This window comes from Pholcus phalangioides, unplaced genomic scaffold (assembly GCF_987345545.1).
Source record: "Pholcus phalangioides strain wild (caught in Gottingen) unplaced genomic scaffold, Ppha-v1.0 ptg000009l_1, whole genome shotgun sequence".
In the NCBI taxonomy this organism is placed as follows: domain Eukaryota; kingdom Metazoa; phylum Arthropoda; class Arachnida; order Araneae; family Pholcidae; genus Pholcus; species Pholcus phalangioides.
Window position 1 is genome coordinate 45,278,512 of NW_028301602.1, and position 9,997 is coordinate 45,288,508.

Sequence of the window (9,997 nt, forward strand, 5' to 3'; positions counted from 1 at the left end):
AGTATTTCGGTTAGTGAACAATTCGGTTTTCAGGAACGAATTAAGTTCGTAAACCGATGGGTTGACTGCTTCTTCTGAGCGGCTAATGTGTGGAATGAGTGGGTCAAGAAAAAAGACTAAAAAGGGGGAACAAAACCATAAATCAATCTCTACCTATGTTCTGACTTGCAAAGACATGGAAAGAAAAAAGTTTGCAACGTTTCCGAAATCACCGCCATAACGAGAAGTAAAATTCTCATCCTCACATCTGATAACAACTACTACAAATGCTCTTTTCTTTCTCACAACCCAAAAGGAAAGAAGCAGACGAGATTCGGTAATTATATAAACCAGAAAGGAAAAAAACCTTGATAGAGAACAAGGAGCATCATTTTTCATAACAGCAGAATGTCTGCGTGATCATTCACAGAAAAACCAAAGATGGCTTCTTCAGTTAAAAAAAGGGAGCATTACGTAACCTCTGATTATATGTAGCAGTGTTGGTAGATGGCGCCAGCTCATCATTTCCATTTCTCTCACTCACTTTTAATGAAAGGAATGCGTGTTGTGCATGTGGGCGAGGAGTATATTCTCGGCGATGTGTTTATGTTATTTTGATTAGCCGACTCTCTCTAACGATGAGCGCTCCCGAAGAAATATCATCGCGACGATCATTACAGTGATTTGTCTTTCACCGATCGAACAAATTTAATTATCATTTCTCTTGTTTATTAACCGTAGAGGCAGCGTGTATATAAGTATCCGAAGATGCCGTCATTATTAAGTTATTTGTTGTTATTGTTGTTGTCTTTTTGTGTCGTCGGGATCGCTCTAGTCATACCCAATCACCAAGACGGCAAATCAAAGCGTGTCTTCGAAAACGTGAGTCGTTTATTTCATTGTCTTCTCGGTGGGGGATCGAGCGACATCTCGTGATTTAAATACGACAAATATTCAAATTAGGGGTATATGCCTAAATATATCGGACCTTGAAGGCATTGGCGTACGAAAAGGGGGGTTTCGGGACTCTAACCCCCCCCCCCCGAACCAAGATTATAGGGTTATTTTACAGGAGAAAACATAAACCCCCCTCTGAAGGAAAAAAAATCTGAAACCCCCTCTCGAGAAAATTCTGCGTACGCCTATGCTTAAGGGGAACCTTTTTAGGGCAACAGAATCCTGCCGCAGGGCCCCTATACTCAGGGCCGTACTGTGCCTTCCATTCCGGGGGCCCCTTTTTAAAGGGTTATTGTTATGCACGATAGTTTACATTAACGCACGAGCCACACCTGGGCACCTCTAGAAAAGAGGGGGCCTTCGAAAAATCACATGGCCCTCTGCCCAGTAAAAAAATTGCAAGTGTGCCCCTAGTCACTTGAAAGTTGGGGGGGGGGGGCTGCCCAGGCTAAGGGGAAACTGATTATCAACTCAGGGTTGCAACTAGGCAGTCTGTGGAGCATGTTATTTTTTTGGTTGCTCACCTTTCGCTGAGTGGGTTATAGCCCAGTCCATAGCTGCAATTTTGTTGGGGTAAAAAATTTGATGAGTGGTCAAGAAAATTTATCTTTTTATGATTTTACTCTCATTTTTTATGAAATGCATCTTGTACAATATTTTTCCCTTTTTGGAGATTTGCTCCACACTATGCTTTCTTTTAAATTTATGTCAGTGTACCTACCAACGTGGAAAGGGAAATAATTTGTTGAAACATTATTTTGAGTTGGGGGGGGGGGGGTAGAATATGCTTCACCCTCTAAAAAATTCGGCTGGCGGCTGAATTTTTTTCTATTAGTCAAAACCTGCTTTAAATACTGTATTAACAAATAATTATATGCATATTCTTCTTTTTCATGGATTTAAGGCACTTAGTGATGAAGAGCATTATAATAAAGAAGATGAGCATAATGTGGATTATGACCATGAAGCTTTTCTTGGTGAAGCTGGTGCCAAATCTTTCGATGACCTGACACCAGAGGAAAGCAAGGAACGACTTGGGAAAATAGTAGAAAGAATAGATACAGATAAAGTAGGTCCTTCATATGCAGCGATGAATTTTATTTTGTAAAAATTTTTTCTTATTGATGGATTTATCAGTGCATATCCATTTCACATAGGTGTTTAGTAGGCCTAATACTGTTTTAAGCCATTTGCGACATACTTCCATTCGAAACATGGTGATATTCGGCAGATAAATATATTTTTTTTCCTTTTCCATACCAGTGAATCTTTTTAAAATCCTAATGAGAAAAACAGTACTTTTTCCTGATCTAGAAATGAATCTGAGCAGGGGGGAAAAAAATTAAGCAAATAGCACAATAAATTTAATTACAGTGGGTAAGGGTCCCCTGCGAACAATAGTAACCTCTAAACAACTGTCATATTTTCTTTGAACATAATGCATCCCATTGGATTAACATTAAGGTTAATCTCCGATAATTTCTGAATAATTGCCACTTTTGGCCATGAAAATAAAACAAAGAGAATGATGCATATAAAAAAAAAACTAGTTGCCCTCGATATTTGCTCTGATTTTTCTTGAACATAAAAATATGTATGGGTTCTTCCAATGCATTGAAATTACTTTTTCTATAGATCATTCCATAGAAAACATTCATAATTTGAATTTTACACATTTCTTTCTAGTTTTTTCTGAAGTTATTTTTCTCCCCTTTTACCACTGATTTGATACCCCTGCTACATCTGTGGTTTCCTAAATGCCCAGGGTATTTTTACAAGTACTATGAAACCAAGCATACACCTTGTCCATATTCCTCTTCTTCTAATGAATTGGTACATGTTGGAATGTGCATGTATGTGTTGTGAACCTAACGTGAAGTTTGTTTCTGTGTAATGCTTGTTATATATAGTGCTGTCATCTACCTCAGTTTATTGGTTTTACAAGTATAGTAGAGCCTCGTTATAAGGGACTAACAGTGGCTAAAGGTTATCCATTATAATGAAAGTCTACAGTTTATAACATAATTCTTATAGGGCTATAATGCTACAGGGTGTGCATCAATGAAATTACTGTAGTTAGCTGTAAAAAGTGTTTATTATATATCGAATGAAAGAAACAGCCTTCCAAATGAAAAAGATGTGTACGTATACACTGTGTTAATCTCAATATTTATAGCTGGCGAGTGGTACGAGTCATGCAGTGCATCCATATTTATGCAAAACAATGATCAATGTTGTATTACTTGCATGGAAATGTTTTTTAAATGAGTTAATACTCTTTTAGATACTTAAAAACTTTGTACTGGTTAGATGAAAATTTGAAATTTTTTTAACTGTTCGTTATAAGTGAAGTCTGCTATAGTGGGATCCATCATAGTGACTCTACTATATTTGTTAATAAGTGTGCAAGATTTTTTTATACAAAGTTCAGGTATATTCAATACCAATAATGCAAATAGATAAATGTTGTGTTCAGTATGGATTGTTATAATCTCACATAAAGTTGAAAATTGCCATTTTTTTCCCTCATATGTACTAAACCTTAACAGTGGCAACCTCCCAATAACATTCACATTTTTTGGTCCTGTTAGTGGCTATTGCTTGGTGGTTTCACTGTATATTGTATTTATTAAATAGGCCTAACATTAATGATCATAATAAAAGAGTTGCTGATTACATCTACTTACAAAAAAGGATGGATAGATAGTCTTCTTAACCTTCTCTGCATCTCAGCAGAAACCACCAAATCCCCTTGAAAAATGCCATATCGTTTTCCATGGAGTTGGCTTTCTTTCGAATTTTAGAAGGGACAAAGAGTAAAGGGGATAGAAAATTTGTTCTTCACGAAATATTTGGGCATGTCATTGCTTTAATCCCTTTAAATATGGGCGGGGCTAGATATTTCATATCCTTGTAAAAGGAAGAAATACATTCTAGCTCTCTGTTCTATCTAGATCCCCTAATCGGTGATTCTGTAAATGGGAACTAATTTTCTTTCCCTTCTTTCAGTATTTTCTTTTTGCCACGGTTTGATGAGTAAAAATATAATAATACTGTATATTACATCAATTGGCCAAAAAGGGTGGCAGGGAGACGAACTGGAAAACTTGCTCCTCTCATCTTTTTTTCCACATTTCATATATCTTAACAATAATACCAGTTTCAGATTTATCTCTGGTACTTGGTCTGCACATGGTCTAAATTTGTTGTCGGAAACCTGTACATTAAGAGGTTAAGAGAGCCAAAGTATCTTGTCAATGACTAAGAGGGTTGAAATGATGAATTATTGTAATGTGATTATTTTCTTCAGTCACAAAATTTATATTTAAATTTTCTTTTACAGGATGGTTTTGTCACTTTGCCAGAGCTTAGAGACTGGATTCAGTTCACACAGAGGCGTTATGTTGTAGAAGATGCTGAAAGGCAATGGAATGGCCTGAATACAGAAAATGATTCAGTCATTTCTTGGATTCTCTTTAAAAAGTTGACTTACGGATTTGTGAATGGTACGGGTGATCAAAGGAATGTACAGGCTGTCCCAGATTGTTTGCACCACAGATATCTCTGCAACCGTTGACTTTAGAAACATACTTTCAGTTACTTTTTTCAAATGATGTGAAGTTACTGAAAACTTGTTTGAAAGGTCTTGTATAAAAAAATGAAAAAATATTACCATATCTTAACATGTATAAGGAAAAGAACCTGCTTTTTGAAAAAAAAAATTGGAGTGGGTGGGTTTTTTATACATGGATAGTGTTATAGAGATATCGTTTTCAACTTTTTGTTTAAACTTTAAGCTAAAAAAAATCAGGGGGCTTCTTTATACACGTTGAAGTATGGGAACTTTTTATGTACTTCCCATGTGCTAAAACGTCCAATTATTAAAATGTAGATTCCACTTTAAAATGTCATTTGCAATACATTTCGTATTTTTAAATGTAATATTTATGATATATAAAATCATTGTTTTGGCAACTTGTCACCGTATTGGAAAATTTTCATTGGCTCAAGATGCCATTTTTAGGGATTGTACACAGACTGAACTCAATCATTTTATTTTTCATCCACAATAAATAAAAATCACAGAATTTTTACAACTTTTAATTTTATTTATATTTTGCTTTGTGAACCACATCTTCAATCACTGCTGGCAAATGCTACTACTAAACCACACATGTATCTTGTCCACATTCCTCTGCGGAAGGTGAGAAATGCTGAAAACTCCAAATTGAAATGTTAATATTGCATTTAAATTACATAAAAGTTAATTTTTCTATTTTTTTATGAAGAAACAGAACAACTGCACAAGTTTCACCTCATTTGGAAACTTTTTGTAATTGAAAGTGTGTGTCTAAAGTCAATAGTTCCGCTGTGGAAACAATTCGGGGCAGTCCATTTATTACTTAAGTGTTTTTTGTAGATGTATGCATATATTATGACCAAAGCCCGAAATCAGCCAGTTGACCCTGCCAATGTTCATATTTCAGGCTTTGGCCATCCTGTTCATGTGAAGTGGCCGGAGATCTCTGGCCAAAGAAAAGGCACGATTTTGGGTCATTGCCAAGTCTGTATTTTTTTTGTGATCATTATGGCCATTTACAGTTATGGTTAGCTATGGCAACCCTAACAATCAAAGGAATCAGAATATCAATATCTTAGGGGATAATGTAGATATTATAGGATCTCCAGCCACTTTCAGACTTTGACTGACCAATTCACGAACTGGCTGATTTAGGGTTGTGGTCATAACATATGCAATGTAAATCTTGTGTATATTTTAACTGAAATAGCCAATCATAGGAAAATTATGCTAGAATGTTCTAAAAATGAATGCTGAAGTACTTTATATGCATTGGCTTTGCTTTTCGTCTCTTCTTATTTTTCTATTATTACTGTTCAAATCAAATGATCTGCTCATTTAAATATGTAAAACTCTTTCTACCACTATGAAAAAACTTCTCATCTCTCAATTAGATAGTTTTTTCCTTTATTCATGCATCATATACATGTGTTTCTTATCAGTGAAATTTTTTTTCCCTTTCAAGGTGAAACTGATGAGTCAACTTTTGAATATAAGGACATGTTGGACCGGGATTACAGGAGGTGGAAAAAAGCAGACAGGGATTCAGATGGGCACTTGAGCAAAGAAGAGTTTACAGACTTCATCCATCCGGAGGAGGCTGAACACATGAAGGACATTGTAGTTGTCGAGACCATGGAGGACATTGATAGCAACAAGGATGGGAAAGTTTCTCTCGATGAATACATTGGTGAATAGGAACACTTCTCTTACTAATCAAATCTGTTTTACCTCTTGATTCTTGTCATTTGGAAATTGATGGCAGGGCTTTGCTTGGTAAGATGTAAATGATATCTGAGTAGAGATACACAGGCAGGCAGTTGACATAACTGCTGCTATTGTTAAAGCTTTACCCAATTGAGTGGTGGGGGGGGGGGAAGAGATTTTGATTATCCTGTCTAATTGCACAGATTTGTCATTTTATATGCAGTGTTATAGGATATTTATCCTACAGTTCAGCGTTTATATTGTAAAAAATAGACCAAAATTAGTTCAAATTGCTGAACTATTCATGCTGGTATTTGTATACCACTTCTCAGTTATCTTCAAGCCCCCACATGTTTATATGAGTTTACAACCTATCAGGTTGATTCATCACAAAGTCAGTAATTATCACGATGGCTATATCCAGAGGTGAATCTAACCCTGTTAATATAGCCAAAACCAGGTTTTTTGAAGTGTGCGTTGTGGCTCTTCCATCTGTTATCAGGGGGCATTGCTATGAGAGTAAGTATTGATTTGCGTACTTATTTTGGCTTTAAAGTGGTTCTTTTTTAGGTGAAAATGTCTACCAAACTATTATGGGGTCTCTGACGAATCACGAATTGGGCAAGGAAGCTGCTGACAAACCAAGGGTGCTGAAACTTTAGGAAAGTTCAGGCCACATCATTGACTTGAAAACGTAATGTGGGTCACTTGTGATCCAAAACAGCACTGTAGGTTACTAAGCAATTTGTAAGTGTGCTACAGGCCACTTGGGTTATCTGGGAACTTGCTGTGGGTCAGTGATGATCTCTAAACGTGCTGCTTAGTGCATTTTTATAATTAGGTACGAGGTTGCAAGCAACATCAAAGGACCAAATTTGGCCTGTGGGCCATGGGTTCAGCATGTATGGACTAAACTATGTTTTGTTTTTGCTACTGATGAAGGAACTTCCTATAGTTCCGAAACGTGTATAGCCATGGTTCTTTTTGTAATTTTGGGTTCAAATAACGTCATTCATGCAATTGTCTTATCTAACCCAAAAGGTAATTTATTTTCCATTAAATACCTTGTCTGAAACATCATAATCAGCTAGTTGATTATCATCATCAGAGACAGTCATAGTAAATTGCAAGAAATTTAGTAGTTTGTTAATATCTATTGTACTGTCCATGTATAGGAAATCCTTCCCCTAACCTTTAAGACCTTTTTCAGCAAAAAGGGTTACATCATGAGATGGTGGCCCCAAATGAGAATGTTTTGTAATGAGCCCTCAGCTGTCTGAAAATGCTCAGCAGTAAAAATTTCGAAGTTCTTTTTTTTTGAATTTCTTACCAAGATTGTGCTGAAAACTGACATATGGTGCAAAACATTCTGCTTTGGGGGATGGTGGGTTCATCTTAAGTTAAACATAGGTGCACCAGAAATGTACGATAGTTTAATTTTTTTCTTTTAAAATTTCAATTCAGAATTTTCGAATACTAAATATTGTTTAAAATTAGTCAAACTTCAAAGACTGCTCATCTAAAATATTTCAATTATGTTGCAGGTGATATGTATGGCAATGCCGAGACAGATGAAGAACCTGAATGGCTTGAGAATGAGAAGAAACAATTTTCACAATATCGTGATAAAAACAAAGATGGATTCATGGACTTTGAAGAAGTTAAATCTTGGATTTTACCCGATGACTACGATAACAGCGAAGCAGAAGCAAAACATTTGATTTACGAATCAGATGTCAACAGGGTAAATATGACTGAATTATTTTTCAATTTATATGAATCGGGCCCCTGAAATTAAATTCACTTGAATTGTCTTTTTCCCCTTTTAGGATAATCAGTTGAGCAAAGAAGAAATCTTGGATAAACATGACCTCTTTGTTGGAAGCCAAGCAACAGATTATGGTGAAGCCTTGGTGCGACATGACGAGTTCTGATTTGACTGCATTGTGCCTTATATTCAAACATTTAGGAACAAAAAAGAATCTGACAATATCCAAAACCCAGGAACTTGGGTTACAGTGCCATTTAGCTTCCCCCATGTTTTCTTATGTGTTTGTGTTCCATTGCTTTAGATATTTATTATGAATCTCATTTAAATAAAATTGGCATTTGAAGAGAGAAATACTCGCGATAAAGTATAATTTGCTTTAACTGTACTAATTAATCTCCTAAAGGCATCCTTGTATGTAAAAGAAAAACATTTTATCTGAGAAACAAGAAGTCTTTAGCCGACTCTTGTACCTTGATAAATATTAAAATACAGGGTGGATGAGAAAGTCCTCAGCACATTTTTAAAAACAAATCAACTTCATCACATCATTTTTTTAAATATATAAATTGCAAGTGAAATTTAAATTTTTTTTCAAGTGGCTGTAAATGAAACAAAAAACTCAACATCTAAAATGCAACATAAACGGTGCATAAGTAATGTTAATGACACTTTGCATTAGGTGCAGACCTCGCCTTTCAATAAGAGTGCCTTTTTTCAGCACCGGCTACTCATTTTGAGAAATATGGTAGTGTTATAAAACAAATTGCCATAAACAATTATGCATTATATTTGTTAAGTATTTTGTTCCACATCACCACCTGTAAGTAAAATTAGAATTTATTTAAAATTTATCAAAGAAACACCTATGCAATGAAAAATATTGTAGTGAGAATTGCACCTTTAAGTCAATTGGTTGGTCAAATTTTTAAAAATATATCTAGAATTTCACCCCATATTATGTAGAACTATTTTCAGAAATCTTTATTGCTCAAGTGGTTAAAAAAAAAGACTGGTTAATGTTGCTAAATAGCAATAAATGCAAATAGCATTCCACTTTGGAGCACATGCAACCAATGAATTATATCTGTGCTACTTAATAACGTGTATTCCAGGTCTAATGCTTGACCAGATTTAACAAAGGTGGGCATAAAATTTTTAGTCTGCAAGGTCATTACTTGAAAGTATCTACAGATGAGTTATGTTACTACCAAATGTTTATAACATCTAAAACTAATTTTGATGATTCAGAGATCAATTTTATTTCGCTTTAAAAAAAAAAGGTGTTTATAGTGTCTTTTACAGAATATAAGTTATGATGGCTTGACAAATCTCAGAAGCCAGGGCAATTAATAGGTGTCTCAAGGTAAGTCTTCCAACACAAAAACCTTGCCTGGCTCCCGAGAAATTTGGCTAGAGCCTACATTCTCTCCCAATTCGTCAATCCCCGAGTTATGCTAAAAGCTATATATTTTTTTTTTGTTAAGCTAAAAAATTCACATCAGGGATTTTTTTTTTTTAAAAAAAACGCCTACTTGCCATACAGGCATAAAAACACAAATTTCATGAACAATGCTTCTTATCACAGTGGATAAAAATATTTTCCCGCCAATAGAACACTAGCCATCCATTTCATTTCTGTAGAAATATAAGTGCCTCGAATAGATTCTAATGGAAAAATTACATTTATTGCTCAGAGTAAAAACAATGTCTTCCGTTACATATTTGATTTTTAATCATTAAAATGCACCAGAATTCCAAAAAATGAGTTAACTTGGAAAAACTATAATCCCTCAAACAAATTTATTTCATTGGATTAATGTTCAACTTTACAAAAATGTATTTCTTTAAATGAGAAAACTCCAGCTGGTCTGGTTGAAGGACCATAATTTCATTTTTTTGTGCCAAAAAAAAAAAGTTTCTAGTGCAGCTGTTAGTATTATTTTTGTTATCAGCAAATTGATTTTGCACAATACTGCCAAAATAAAGCTTTGTTGACATTAGTA

At 35.0% G+C, this 9,997-nt stretch overlaps 1 protein-coding gene across 1 annotated transcript; it reads left to right on the forward strand.

The window, feature by feature from the left end:
• The first annotated feature begins 322 nt into the window (after nt 1–322).
• LOC149083175 (calumenin-like) lies at nt 323–9,994 on the forward strand. The gene is made up of 6 exons (XM_089236349.1): nt 323–861; nt 1,841–2,005; nt 4,280–4,442; nt 5,982–6,206; nt 7,768–7,967; nt 8,053–9,994. Exons 1-6 carry the CDS (start codon nt 748–750, stop codon nt 8,155–8,157), a joined length of 972 nt encoding a protein of 323 aa, XP_089092475.1. The 5' UTR covers nt 323–747; the 3' UTR covers nt 8,158–9,994.
• The last annotated feature ends 3 nt before the right edge of the window (nt 9,995–9,997 follow it).

What these genes read in the sequence shown, in the direction of transcription:
- LOC149083175 (XM_089236349.1), top strand. Translation starts at nt 748, where the DNA reads ATGCCGTCATTATTAAGTTATTTGTTGTTATTGTTGTTGTCTTTTTGT. An exon ending in GACTTACGGATTTGTGAATG is followed by an intron (nt 4,443 to 5,981) that starts GTACGGGTGATC and finishes TTCCCTTTCAAG; the next exon opens with GTGAAACTGATGAGTCAACT. An exon ending in TTCTCTCGATGAATACATTG is followed by an intron (nt 6,207 to 7,767) that starts GTGAATAGGAAC and finishes ATTATGTTGCAG; the next exon opens with GTGATATGTATGGCAATGCC.